This window comes from Puccinia triticina, chromosome 5A (assembly GCF_026914185.1).
Source record: "Puccinia triticina chromosome 5A, complete sequence".
Taxonomy (NCBI): Eukaryota; Fungi; Basidiomycota; class Pucciniomycetes; order Pucciniales; family Pucciniaceae; genus Puccinia; species Puccinia triticina.
Window position 1 is genome coordinate 8,043,565 of NC_070562.1, and position 14,644 is coordinate 8,058,208.

The 14,644-nt window shown below is 46.8% G+C and overlaps 3 protein-coding genes across 3 annotated transcripts; 2 read left to right on the top strand and 1 right to left on the bottom strand.

Moving 5' to 3' along the window:
* Positions 1-9,004: 9,004 nt before the first annotated feature.
* Positions 9,005-10,452, top strand: PtA15_5A945 (uncharacterized protein; the record flags this gene model as incomplete). Its single annotated transcript, XM_053169760.1, has 7 exons — positions 9,005-9,112; positions 9,214-9,292; positions 9,397-9,439; positions 9,500-9,680; positions 9,756-10,167; positions 10,234-10,343; positions 10,411-10,452. 7 exons carry the CDS (start codon positions 9,005-9,007, stop codon positions 10,450-10,452), a joined length of 975 nt encoding a protein of 324 aa, XP_053020925.1.
* An 872-nt stretch (positions 10,453-11,324) lies between these two features.
* PtA15_5A946 (uncharacterized protein) lies at positions 11,325-12,948 on the bottom strand (the record flags this gene model as incomplete). The annotated part of the gene is made up of 3 exons (XM_053169761.1): positions 11,325-11,659; positions 11,930-12,649; positions 12,774-12,948. 3 exons carry the CDS (start codon positions 12,946-12,948, stop codon positions 11,325-11,327), a joined length of 1,230 nt encoding a protein of 409 aa, XP_053020926.1.
* Positions 12,949-13,091: 143 nt separating this feature from the next.
* Positions 13,092-14,286, top strand: PtA15_5A947 (uncharacterized protein; the record flags this gene model as incomplete). The annotated part of the gene is made up of 5 exons (XM_053169762.1): positions 13,092-13,380; positions 13,498-13,573; positions 13,660-13,770; positions 13,882-14,090; positions 14,168-14,286. 5 exons carry the CDS (start codon positions 13,092-13,094, stop codon positions 14,284-14,286), a joined length of 804 nt encoding a protein of 267 aa, XP_053020927.1.
* Between the last annotated feature and the right edge of the window lie 358 nt (positions 14,287-14,644).

Here is a 14,644-nt window from a genome sequence, read left to right on the forward strand (position 1 = left end):
GTAATCATGGCCGTTGATCGTGTAGTTGATTGTGTCTGAGGCTCTGGCAAGCAAACCATCGAATAGATGACTCCGATGAAGGACGTTGATGTTGTTAAGTGCACCCGGTGTCCCAAAGAAAGCATGCCATATTCACAGATTTTGGCTCGCAACAGCTTCCAAGACCATCGTGGGTTTCTTCTCCTTTCCCGTGTACTGGCCAGCAAAGCCCGAGGGGCAGTTCTTCCATGCCCAATGCATGCCATCAATACTTCCAATACATCCAGGAAAGCCCCAGGCTTTGTTCTCACTCAGGATAACCTTCAACTTGTCACAGTTAGGAGGCCGCAGATATTCTGTTGCATAGAGCTCTATAATGTTTTTGATGAAGTACTTGAGTGTTCAGAGGGCTGTGGTTTCCCCGATTCGCATGTATTTGTCCAGAATATCAGCACTTGTGCCGTAAGCAAGTTGTTGGAGAGCTGCAGTCATCTTCTGATGAGTTTATAGGCCTATCTGGCCACAGCAGTCCTGTGAGTCGTTGATCCAATAAGAAATTCAGTTCAGCCTCAGTTTTGCAAACAGAGGTGATATAAAAAGTACTCACCGCTTTGTGAACCCAGAATCGATCATGCTGCTGGAGATCACCACATAAACGATCAAACAAACGGTGACTCATGCGCAATCATCACTCAAAGGTTCAATTGTTCCAAACAGGGTTCTCCACAAAGTAGTCCGCCATCAATCAGTCGTTGCCTGCAATTTGATCACAAAGGACAATCTCTCTTGGTTTGGGGCTGAGATTTCTGGGGACGGATTGAGATTCTCGGAGTGCTAGGAGGCGTCAAATGCTTTCTTCTTCTTCTATGTCCCACATGTAATGAAAAAGGTGTTGTTTGGGATCCATTCTTGAGGAAAGTGCTATGTTACCGGCAGGACCGGATGGCACAAGGGTGGTGGTGGGCTTGGTATGTAAATTTGTGTTGGCTATCAGTATCAAGCCAATACCGAGTGGCAAGGGTGAGTTTTGCGTTTAGGTAAGCAACCGAGCCTTGCTGGAATTGCTGGCTACCTAAAGAGTTACCGCAACAAGGGTGGATGCTCTTATCAACACTGGGCAGTTACGATAGCCGTAACAGTAACGTAGCGGAATCGTATCGAATTTTACTGTGTTACTGCTGTCGTTACTGGTAACAGGCCTGCGTTACGCTATTTGTCAGGCTGTCTGGTTTTATTTTGGGGCTTGTTGCGATTTTTATTTTGGGCGGAAATGTTAATTTTTATCGTTACGGTACCGGGCAAGAGGCCCGTTACTCATTGGGATAACAAAAAATATAGAAAAGTAACAAGGGGCAATGATCAGGCGCCCATTTTCTTCTTGGGCGCAGGCACAAGGGCTGCCAAAACATTGCCCGCCTCCTCAAAATCACCGGTGAGTGGTACCTGCTCCCGCAACCACATCAAGCTGCTCACGCAGCGAGACATGGTTGATGGGTGCAAGCCACCTCTCCTGCTGCTGCAGACATCGGAAGCTGCAGAGAAAAGCCGCTCCACTGCACATGAGCTCCCGGAGCAACCTAAGTATGCGCGCGCAATCCGCAAGAGTGATGGGTAGGTCGCACAATTGGCCTTCCACCACTTTAAGGGAGTGGATTTGTCCTTTATTTCCTTGCTGGTGAAGGTGAGGTCGGCCTTTAGATAGGTTTCTACTTCATCTTCATGCGGGGTCAACGGCTTCTGAGTCAGACGGGATGCCAACTTATCCATGAGTGATTCTGGCTTGCTCTCTTGTCCTTGTTCGATGACAGTGATCTCTGATTGAAATTTGTGAACGTCCAAGTTGATGCTAGAATCGGCCGGTTTTCCCTTGTATTCCAAGAATCTCCGATTGAGTAATTCCTTGCATTTCTTGACCTCCCGGCTTGTGGATTCATAAACGAGCTCAAACATATGCATCCGGTAGCACGGGTGAAGAATGGTGGCGAGTATGAGTGTCTCGCAGTCCATGGCTTGGGCCAAGTACTTCTCAACGCGCTGAAGCATTGAGTAGTACATGGGATACAAGGTGTCCGTCTCTTCGGAGCGGTCAATTTTTGCCGAGAGCTGATCCTTAAGCTCTAGATACTTTGGGATTACGTGTGCTCCGGTCGCATGATTCCCTTCCATTTCGGAGGTGAGTTCAACAAAAACCTAGCAATTTAATTTCGTCAGGCTTGCTATGGCAGGCTCAGTGGATTGAAAATACACACACCTCAAGCTCCCTGTTCAAACGATCAAGCTCTTTCCAGTCACGTGGAGTAAACAGCACATCGTTGAAAACTCCAGGCTCTTTCTGTTGTTGATCTTCCTTTAGAAGTTGATCAATAACTTCTCGGGCATCGATTGCTTTTCGATGGCTCTGGTAGCGAATATTCCATCAAATGCCGTAACCGGCAATCAATGGGGCAACCTTCACCCCCAACTTTGTCGCCATCCGGTTAAAACTTGCTCTCTGCGCAGCAGATCTTGTGATCTGTTTAATAACAGTATCAAGCTTTGCTATGAGGGCTTGAAGCTTGGTGGTATTTTTGTGCTTTTTCGAACGTTGAGGTGAAACAGTCTCGCTCTCATTGTCTGAGCTTTCACTGTTCGTGATCTCGTCATCCGCATTCCCGTAATCGCTGTCCGAAGCAATAGCATCATCATCATCCAATGGAGTTGTATTATCGGACGGTACTCCAACCGCTGTTGTCTCCAAAGGAACCCCCAAACAAGTTGCGCCAACAGGCGCCTCTTCATCCTCCTCGGTAATTCTTCCAAGAACTGGGAAGAAACCCAGAACTGACTCCTTCAGTTTTTCTGGAGGAAGGGTCTTTAGAGATAAAGCGTTGAGGCCGGCATTAACAATCAATGCCAGCTTATGACAGAAGCATCGTATGTGCATAGTCATCGGATCCCACGAGTCGGCGTCTGGTGGCTCGTTGGCGTAAATTAAGCTGTACATTTCTTCAGCCATAGTCTTGTTGTTCGAGCCCGAGTCGGTAGTCTGTGCAAGCATTTTTTGGAACAGATTTTTCTTGTTGAGGAGGCTAGCAATAGGCCGCGCGAGTAAATGGCCGAGATGCTTCCATGGAATCATCTTAAGGGTCAAGTGGCGGACCGTATACACCCAGTCGGCATTGATGTAAGCCACTGCGGCACCAATAAAAGCAAATCTGTTTCCCTTTGTAGTCCATACATCATGGATAAGGGTAAACTTTGTGTCCAAGTTCTTCAAAAAGATGAGAAATAAGTACATATCAAAAAAAATGCATAATGGTAAAATAGAGGCGGACATACATTCAACTCATCAAAGACATTTTTTTTCAGCATTGAGTACATCTTTTTGGACTCATTCGCTGACCATTTGCGTCCGAACAGAGTAGCTTTTGCGTTTGCATACTGAAAAGCCGCACGAAGGGTTGGATCTTCGATCCGTGACCATGGAAGAGCCTGTCGGATCTGCCAGATCATGATGATCTGGTTGAGAACACGATTTACAAATGTCGTCTTTGGCTGAAGAAATCCACTAATTACTGTTTGCTTCGGATCACCCCCTCCATTTGCTTGGGCAAGGTTGCATTCAGCAACGGAAGGGGGTAGTTTTGCACCTGCGTTCTTGGCTTTCTCCCGGTTCGCACACCCGTGGCTCTTCTTCTCGGACTGGGTGGAACCATCGCGGTGGACCTTCAAGTTCCCTCTGGATGTCGCGTGCGCACGGTAAGTTTCTCCGCACCATTTACACTTATAATTGACCCGAGTGTTAGGCTTGTCGCCTTTCTTCCAAAATGGCTCCTCAAAGAAGTCTAGTATGTCATCAAATTGTTTTTCTTCTTTTTTTTTTTAGCTTCCCTCGGCGTGATTTCAATAGATTCGTCGGTGTCCTGACTGAAATCATACGCGTCGGCGTTTAAGTTGGTCTAGGTGCAAAAGAAACAAAAAAACATCGGTTTATTTCAAACCATGCTTCTAAAATAATATAAATACCCATGTACACCACGTACCTGACCTTCGGCAAGCTTTTTGGCCGCCTTTTTAGGCTTTCTCTTCTTTTTGAGGACAATCGCCGGGGCAGATTCGTTTGCAGAAGAATCCGGTTCTATGACCCTTTTTTTTTTGGGCCTGCCTCTGCCAGATGGTGCAATTGATCGGCCAGAGTCCGATGAAGGTGCCCCCGGCTCTTTAGCTTGCTTGGTTAAACTGACTCGGGAGTCTGGGGCAGTTGGAACCATGTTGGGTTCCATAACCACGGATGGAGCTCTGCTTGAACGGCGGGGTTGAGACCGGTCCGTTGTGTATCCACTTGCGTCCACGTCTTGGGAACCATTGCCTACGGGTGTTTTTGGTGCCATTATGGATTGATATTGATCAAAGCTATTAGATGGAGCAAAAGGAGAGCAGTGGCGAAGAGGGGATTCAAAGCAATAAAAAAAAAAAGGCAGGTTGCGTTGCGACGAGGAATTTCCAAGCAATCCCTTGGGTGCACTGAAACCCAAGGGATTTCAATTACTTGGGGAGAAATTCTACCAATACTGGCCCCTGTACACTCCGGTTTCTTAAAAGAAACAGGCGCCGATGAAACACAGGAGCACAGGGGTCAACTCAAGCACGTTACAGGGCGTTATTGCCGTTATGAGCCGTTGCAATGGCCATTATAAAAATAAAATAAAAAAAACACTTTGATTTGATAAACCTGGGCCACAGAATTCATTGTTACTGCCAACGGTAACGGCTTAGATAGGTAACGCCGTACGATTCAATACAAAATTGAGCTCAATATTGTATCGAATCGTATTGGTCCAGTGTTGCTCTTATCAACCAATTTCATTTGAACTCAGGGACTGTAGCCCAAATCACCACTAATTTGACTCAATTTATTTTATCCAATAAAAATCATTGGCAATGCTTTCAAAAAATTTCACTTTTTATCATTCTTTTTGCATGCCACACTGTGCTCTCTAATTTCCCCCCCCCCTTGGTTTGAACAGTAATGAGCATGAGAAATTTGCAAGAAATTAAAAAACTTCCACATGTTTCATTTTTTTATTTTTACTTTTTTTTTATTTCATAATCATTCTTAGGAACTTATTTTCCACCCCTCTAGCCAATGTCATGACTTAAAGGCTGTGGCCTGAGCTTCTGCATTCAAAAATGTGGTGCCAAAAACATTAAATGACCCACTGTACATGACTACACTTGGTACAATTTCTGAACATTTACCTACAACTGACTGGAAAATGCACGGCCTAGAGGCCAAAATGAAGCTTCTAAAGGGAACAGGGGGTATATTCTTTGATATTTACAGGCGCACCAATATTCCCTTGCTCCTGGAACCAGCTGGAGAAATACTTCAACAGCTGGTCTGAGAACTCCACTGTGAGCAGTCAATTCTTAAATTTTCACGCACATCTCAGTTTGGGTAACACCTTTTGTCTTGTAGATTGACCATCTTCACATCTTTTCCCCAAATGTTTTTCACAAATTTTCTCCTATTTGAAGCATTATTTCATCACAGGTACATTTGTTTCCATGTGCATGGCTCAAAAAAATAGTGCTGATTGCTCTTATCATATGCAGGTGCTTAAGTAGCACTGGCTTTTAATTATGAATTCCCCACTGCGGACCTGTTGTATCCAGACCACTCAACATCATTGGCCTTAGTATAGCAGGAGAAGCACAATTATGTGAGGACAAGCATTAAAAAAACTTGGGTCTGGGGGTTGAAGGTTGGCGCAAGTGAACTATGGCCGGGTGAGGAAATTTGGATTGGATCAGCATGACCCCTTTTCCCTTGGGAGGGTCTTTTTTACTTTTGTAATTTCCACCCTCATGTTTGTCTGAACGTCAGGGTGGACATTGGCCAGCAGCTAACACCTGTACCCAGACTCAATAAACAGGTAATGCTGACCATTGTGCTGGGAAATTCCTGGCTTGTTGACCACCACATGTTGGCCATGTATCTGGGCTTTCCCAAGCTCTTTGGACAGTATATGCTGTCAAAAAAATCAGAAAGGATGGTGCAATGTCCAGTATCTGCTGGTCATTGGGATAGGGCTTCCCCAACTCAGGGACCCCTGTCATTTGTCCATTGCAATGCTCAACCAAATTTTGTGGTGGAAAAGTGCCGTGGACACCAATCTGCTGCCTATCCAAGCTCAAAACCAATGACCAGTACCTACTGGTCATCACATGGGCAAAGTCGTAGTGTAATGACCATCACATACTGGTCATCAAGCCAACATTCCCAAGATTTGTAGGCAGTGTAAACTGGCGCCCCAGGTTGCAAAAGCGCCGCCAATATGCCAGAATTTAATGGCCTTTTAGCTGGGACTTTCCCCAGATTGATGTACAGTAATGGCTGGTTCACCAAGCTGGGAAAGAGACTCCTTGATTACCAACATGTACTGGTTGTTGAGCTGGTCATTTCACATCCCAGTCACCTGTAATCAAGTGAAGGATTCCTCCACCCATTAATGGAGGGAATACACATGTAATTGAGATAAGATGATCTCCACTCAATGACCATAAAAACCGTATATGCAGTGGAGGATTTCTCCACTTGATGGCTTTTATACATGGGCATCAAGTGGAGGATTTCTCCACTCAGGGGTCAATGGCAATGATCATAGAATGGAGGATTTCTCCACTTCATGATCATCTAAACCAGTCACCAAGTGAAGGTTTTCTCCACTTGATGGCCATACAACCCAGTAATCAAGCGGAGGATGTCTCCACTTGATGACGGGTACAAATTTGCTGGTGGAGAATCCTTTTGTGTACCAGCCACTGAGTGGAAATACCCATTAGTTCAGTTTAAATTGCCAGATACAACAAGATTAGATACAGATAAGATCAGTATGAGTTGATTCTAAACATACAACCAACCCACAATTCAGTTACACATGAGGCATTGGAACATATCTGGCAGAACTCTAGATAAGAATTACGGTCTGGCACTCTATAGAAATTGCATCACATCCCCCCTGGTAGTAGTAGTTGAATTGTTGAGTAAATGCACAACTCAGGATAAACTATGATTGATTAAGTTTACCCTGTTGGCTACCCCAGACTGAACAAATAGGAAAGTGGTTATATAACTGGATAGAGCCATGACTGTTCACATTCAGTTTACACTGCCAGTGATGAGTCAAGATATTTTATTTCAAATGTGATATTGTACCAGATGGCCAGTTCACCAGCCAATCAGCTTTTTAGAACTGTGGTCAACCTTGACCTGTCTAAAAAGCTGACATCACTTGTGAAATTCCATTCATCAAGCTTAGCACAAGTCCCTCGCCTGCAGGGGGGCAGGGGCGCAAAGCGCCTTGCAAGAAGCGGACCTCCTGTCAGGGAGGGACTTGCATGCAATCCACGATTCCTGGTGTGAGAGCCCCGCGTGCAGTTGGTGTTTTTTGCAGGTGGCCAACTTTGTGCCCCCAAATCCCCCACTTCCCAGAGGGCATGTTGCCCGCCTCTTGAACAGGTGAAAGACCTGCATCTCATCTTCAAATTGGTGGTAGGCATGCCACCATTGCCGTCCTCCCATGAGCTGGAGATTGGCTCAAAGGAGCTCACTTTCCCAGAATACTTTGAGATGACTAATAGAGTTCATGTACAGTTCTGTACAGTAAATCTCACTCCCTACACGGCCTCTTTTCCCCCATGATTGGAAATTTCAACCGGGAGGATGAGGCACTATATCAGCAGCTACAAGGCCCAAATTGCATCAGAAGAAGTGCACTCCCAAGCACTTCTCAAGTCCAGAAGGGCGACCTCAACAGGCCAATGGTTGATGTTTAAAAATGAAAAGAGTGAAAAAAAGCCTGATACAGGCTGATACTCCTGGGGCTCTCAGGCCAGATACATGTTTTTGCAGGTAAGCCTCTCTGTGAGACAGAGACCCTGTGGGGCTGCCCCTTTGGGGCTCTCACAGTGAGGCGTTGTTAAGCTTGTCCATTCATTCGTCATCACAATTACCCCAGAACCCGTTGTGGCAAAACCCCCCATGATGACTTATCTGGCTGTACTGGTTTTGATAAGTGTAAATTTTGGATGTGGAGGTGGCTCCCCTTACCTCAACATGTATCACCAAGGATCAGCAGGTTTGACTGCGTTCAAATCAATTAAAATACATTAGATGTGTATGTATTTCTTGGCCTTAGCTCTTGGGGCTTCTTGGAGCTGCTGCTTCACCGACCCGGTGAGGTCGATACATAATTTTAGCTTGGTGTGTTGTATACAAATTCAGGCATTTGGTAAGTAAGGGTGAGTGTATGCACGTGTTTGAAGGCGTTCCTGCGGTGGTGCGTCCCGCTAACGTAACATACACAGGTTGGAACGTGGTGGAGCTGCGAGCAATCCATCGGAGCTGATGTCCCATGGGATCCCCCCGTGTGTTGTAGGCTGTGCAAATGGAGACGCACTAGAGCGTTTTCAGCAGTTTTCAGTCGTTTTTGAGATCTTGGCAGCTGTGAAGCTCGAACACGTTCCGCTGCTTTTCTTGTCTTTTCTTGTACAGACATGGTGAGGATGGCCAGGCCGGGTGAGTGCCGATGGCCTTGCGGATAAACTTCCTTCCAGCTAGTGCTTTCAGCGCCTGAGCAAGATCATAATTTCCATCGCCGGCGGCTGGGCTGGAGCTGACTGTTTGAGCGAGTACAGAAATTTTCACAAACCGAAGATGACACCCTTCTTTTTTTATGTACTCCTTTTTTTTGATGTCGCATTCCCAGGTCAAATGACTGATCACGAAGTGGTCCCTGCTATCTTTGTATACACAGGACTGCAGTTGCTATGAGCTATCCTGGACCGAGATGCCTTTATAAAGCGGTCGTTCTGACTTGCCCTGTCCCCTGTTCGTCGCAAGTCGCCAACCATTTCATACCATATATAATAGGTCCAAGCCCTTTATCCGCTCTCACCATCCTCATCAAACCGGCCCCTGTTTGTTTTTCCCTAGCGTAGCAGCAGCCTTACCCCTTTCCCTCTAACTTTCCAGCCCTCAGCCATGTCTGCCAACGAAAGCTTGTCCTCAGCACTCCCTACTCACGACCTATCCACTGCTACTTCAGTCAACAGGTCGAATGCTTTACCCCTCTGCTGGGGCCATCGAGGGGTCAGTGACTCCCTTTTTCAACAAGAGAAACTCGCCTGAATTCTAATCTGTTTTACGCGTCTTATCATCACTTGCCCATCCCCCACAACTCACACGCACAGGCATCTGCCACTTTCCCCGAAAATACGTTATGCTCTTTTGAAGCCGCGATTAAGGACGGCGCCGAGGGCATCGAGAGCGGTAAGTGCTGAACGAATAAGGCTACGGCTGGCGTCATTCCGTTGACTCGAGCTGAACCGTGGATTACTAATTATCGCGTCTTCTTCAAATGTCATATTCCACAGATGTCCATGTGTCTGCCGATGACGTCGTACTGATGTTTCACGAGTGAGGCATCTGCTTCAATGCCCATCGCCCGACTAAACCTCACGCTTCCTTCTTATGTAGCCCATCTCTCGAGCGCACAACGGATGGTCAAGGGATGATCGAGAGCCAGCCTTATGTTGGTGGGATCGATCGCATTCGTACACTCAAAGCACCTCATCAGAAGATCCCAACCTTCGACGAAACGATGGATTTGTTGATGTTGAAAGAAAATCAACACGTAGTCTTTAACATTGATTGCAAGGTCCGATGCTGCATCCATCTCGCATCAATTAAGCCATGCTTCCTGCTGATACAGTCTTTGCTTTGAAACCTACAGCCGAACAATGACCCCGAGCGACTATTCACTCTCATCAAGGCTTCAATCGAACGATTTAAGGATCATGCACTTCTCCTCAGCCCTCGTCTCGTCCTCGGGCTGTGGCACCCCAAGTTTCTGGAACCCTCAGCCCGTCTTTTACCTGATCTCCGAAAGGCGTACATCGGCAACTCTCCTTCAATGGCTAGGAAATACTTTTGGGACGCTTGTTCGGCATTCAGCATGAAGTTCTCATGCTTAGTTGGCTGGGAAGGCTTGTCGTTTCGTGAGGATTGCCAGAAAGCAGGCAAAAGCCTCCTCGTGTGGACTGTCAATGATCGACAGGAAATGATTGAAGCCTGTAAATGGGGCGTCGACGCGATCCTGACTGATAAAACTGCGGATTATCTAGCCCTTCGACAACAAATGAAGGGTGATTGATCCTGTTTCTTATCTGTGTTATTAGATCAACTTGCTGATATTGTATCGTGACTATTAGATGATTGGAGGGCTGTGACTGCTGAGACTTCCGCCCTGTTCCCGTACTCCTCGATACACTACAATGGTCTCGTTTCATGGCTGTGGGGCAGACTGGACTCCTACTCTCTTGTTAGTCCACGGCAGTGTCTTTAGTCGTCTCTACTGACAAGCTAATGCTCACTTGCTCTTTTCGTAGTCTCGCTCGGTGGGCCCCTTCCATCCCATGACGACCCAGTAACAATTCTTTCAAAGCATTCTTTCTGCTCATCTTAATTAATGATAGTCTAGTTCCCTGTTGCCGACGCGTCCTGTCTTTCTTTTGTCAATGTGCCTCGCTTTCTAGTATCTGTAATCCTACCAATCCCATACTCGATTGATCTGACATCACAAGCGCTTAGTTCTCGGAGCTAGTTCGAAGGCCAAGGCCATGTGAAACTCAGATTAAACCTACCACTGAATGTCTTCCTTGCAAATGAAAAAGCTACGCAATCAGTAAATCACCTGTGACCCATCTTGTTAGGCATGACTCATGAGTGAGAGATTCTGCATGGAGGAATTGGCTGTACCCCAAGGAATCAATGCCATGCAAATCAATGCAACGGCTTGGCAGTGCCGCGGGTTTGGTTACGCGGGTTAATCATAACAGTTAATTGGACTTGACAATTATTTGAGGAACGATCGGACGAATAATCCCCCCTCAGTACTCCTTCACTTGGTTCCTCCCTGCAAATTTCCTTTCACTCTTGCAATTCGCCCCAGGCTGTACTCGAGTTGAATAAAACTATGGCCATCTTTGAAAAGCCTCTTTCCAACTTTAGCTGATCAAATGAAATCGTCCTTATGCCTGTTGTCCTCACTCCAGCGGCCAAGTTTGACGTCGATGCCGCACTGGCCCTGCTTTATCATCACGAGAACTTGCAGGTGGCCTATGGCGCGGTAATTCTATCTATCAGTATTAGGGACGTTAAACTCCACTTAGCGGAACCTCACGGCATAAATCCTGAGATCATTTGTATTGATGGAAATATAGATGTTCATCGGCACGATTCACTGGGGCATCGAATTCACTTTGCGTGGTATGTCTTTTCTGAGGTGTATTGGCTTGGCGCTTTAGCCATGGCCGACACTACTTTTGCCAAACCAGCTAGCTCTTGCCTCACAATGGGCAGCAGCCTCACAATGGGCAGCATTTGCCATTTTTTGGTATGCTGACATGCTAGGAACAAGTTGAGGCTGGATACCTCGGTGGCATTCGATTTCGTTTTGGGTTGACTGCGATCGTCGGTAGTAGTTACTGATCGCCTTGGGCGCGGGCAGTTCATGGTCATTCGATGTCGTCGAATATACATCAATGAGCGTGGTAGGCCCAGAAGGCGTGATGGGCGACCACAGGCCGATGGGAAGCGTCAGCGGAGATAAAGCTTTTGCCAGAATCACCGACGTGGCTGGGGCGAATCGGAATCAGCTGGAGAAGGTGAAGCTTGAATTCCAAAAGATGATCTATTGCCGAGCGAACGCAAAAAATAACTAGCCTTTTAGTCTGTCTGGCACGTTGACACTGTAGTATTAAAATTTCCAAGAATTCTTTGTATCGATACAAAAGTCTGCATAAAGCCTGTCTTGTAATGAGAGGTTTGACTGTTCTCCTCAATGTGTCTTCAGCTCGATCTCTACCCACCAATTATCTGCTTCCCAGCCATGCCCTTTGATCAGACAGCAGTCTTTCTGATGAGAGAGAGGCGACTCGGGAGTATTGGAGTCAATTTGGTTGAAGCAAAGCTCAAGAGATTCGGCGGCACGTTTCACGAGTTCGACCAATTCCCCCTCACGAAATAGGTGGTAGTATCGATTGTAAGTCTTTGCTTTATCGGTCGTCTTATCGTCAGCGTGATTGTTGAGAACCCAGGGAACTAAAACATCTTGCAAGTTGGCGAGTTCTTCTATGTTTTCAAGGTCTGGTTCTAGAGAGGTAGCCGATGCAGTTGATCCAAGCTTGGGTGCGGGCAATAAAGTCCCCTTCGCCCACTTTCGGCGCGACTTTTCGCCCTGTTCGTGAGCCCAGACGAAGATGAGGATCCGGCCTGTACGGGAAGGATGAGAAGGTTTGACGGAAGAGAGGAGGAGCTTGATGGCCTCGAGTCTTCTCTCGGGCGTCGAGAGATGGTGGAGGGTTGCGATCGAAATAGCGAAGTCGAAGATGAGGTTCGAGCGGAAGGGCAGGCTCAGACAATCCCCATGGACCAGCTCGGGGACAGAGTGGATGTGTTGTGATAGTGAGAGTAGAGAGGCTGATCGGTCGAGGCCCAACATGAAGTAACGTGGCTCCTCCTCGAGAACTTGACCAGGCGGTCTCCCTCCGAGTGCTATCTGCTGGCTTGGATTACTAGGACCGTTCTTGATCTGGGTGGTGATGTTGTGACCGTGTAGATACTTTCCTGTCAAACAATAAACACACCTAGTTGAGAAAAGGTCCAAGAAGAAGCCAAGCAAGAGAATTGAACAGGAAGAGAAAGAGGAAAAAGGGTTTTTTAAGAGGCGGTTGCTTGCCATTCCCAGAACCGGCATCCAAACCGATCGAGCCTACGGGCTGTCTATCCAAAAAATCAGCGACGATTGGCCAGGGTTTGTATCGGGTCTGTGAGAAATGGGCGGCGATCGATTCGTACACTTTGTGGACATGCTGTTGTTCGTAGGCAGCTCCCGTGCATTCTGGGGCTTGGTCGTCGGATCTCATGGCGTGGTATCGATGTGGCTGCAGCTGATCGAAATGTGAGGTTCCGGTTGATGTGATGACCAAATTAATTGCCGCCGGTCTGGCGAGGCACAGGAGCCCAGCAACGACGAAATCCCATCCAGGCCCAGCAACGAAACACCACCATGCCATCATCCACACCACCAGCCGGCTTTCTTGGATTTCTCCTCCCGCTCGCTATCCTCCGCTTCTTGGCTTTCCAGGCATGTACGGCCACCAGCACCAGCAATCGGTTTTCTCAAGCCTACCCATCTGGTCTCGTGATCCAATCCCCCAGGCCTTTGACCGCGTCAACATTGGCTGACTCCGAACGGGTTTCTCTCAACCAAGCCGAGTATATCACCAGCTATCCTGATCGTCATAAGCTGGTCCCGATTGTGCTAGGAGTCATGAGCAAATGTCCTGATGCCCAAAGTTAGTCACTCGAATTTCGCTATTCTTCTACCTATATCTCAATCAATCAAATCGCATCAAGCTCAAGTCATCCTTTCCTTTCCTTTCCCTCTCCTTCCAATCATGACGTCGTAAAAGTATGCGAAGACGTATTCGACAAGGTTCTGGCTGAGGTTTCTGATAAGGTAGACGTCCTGGTCGCCTACATGGGCGAGTAAGCGTTGCATTGATCTCGTGCATACACCGAGAGCATCTCCCTGGGTCTTACGAACTATTTTTGTTGCTGCTTATGTTCTACAGGATTGATCCTTCAACGCAGTATGGAGTGCGTTGTCGCCATGGTGATCCAGAGTGCAGGGGAAATATCCATCAATTGTGCTATCGGAACCGATTCCCCCAACTTCACGACTGGTTAGTTCTCTCGAGCTTACGTTCTTTTTTACTCGGCCTTCTGCTCGAAATATAAAGGAAAAACAGCCCCCGAACCAATGTTCAAAACTGACTCTTTTCCTCAAATCCTAGGTGGGGATTCATCCAATGCGAAAACTACGCCGGATTATCTCGTGTCGGAGACGAAGCGCTCGCCAAATCTTGCGCAAAAGTCAACCTTCATGACTGGGATAAAGATGTAAAAGATTGCGCTAACGGCTCTCAAGGGCGGCAGCTGCTCCAATCAAGCGTCCAACAAGTCAAACATCTCGGCATCGAGAAGAGTTGCTCCATTCTTATCAGTCAGTTCTTCACATATTGCCTACACATATATTCTCTATTTTCCTCACTGACGAGCAAAGAACCACTTCTTATGCAGATCATCAATTAGTCTGTGTCCATGATGGTGGCTGGAAGAATTGCAAAAGTGGCCACGAGGTTGCGGACTTTGTGAAATATGTTCAGCACGAGTACGACCTCATCAACACTCCCAGTTAAGAATGCATTGCTATCTATACATGACCCACTGCCCATATTGTTGTATTGGTTCCCTGTCAGCCCCCACAGCCTGTTTTATCGACTACCAAACCCATTTCGTCACATCTGCTCTGTTCTTACTCCACCCACTCACTCAGCACCAGTCTCGCATATAGCTCTTGTATTGATTAAAGTCAAAGGGATCAACAGCTTCCTGATAAGTTGGCCTTGTTTCCATTCATCACATACTTGTACACTCCAGCATTGTTGTATTAAGCACATTTCATCACCACTCAACATATTATGTTCACTAGAAAGCTTGAGCTCAGAGATTTTTGAAATTTTTGCATTCCCAAAATGTATGGGAATACACAAACTT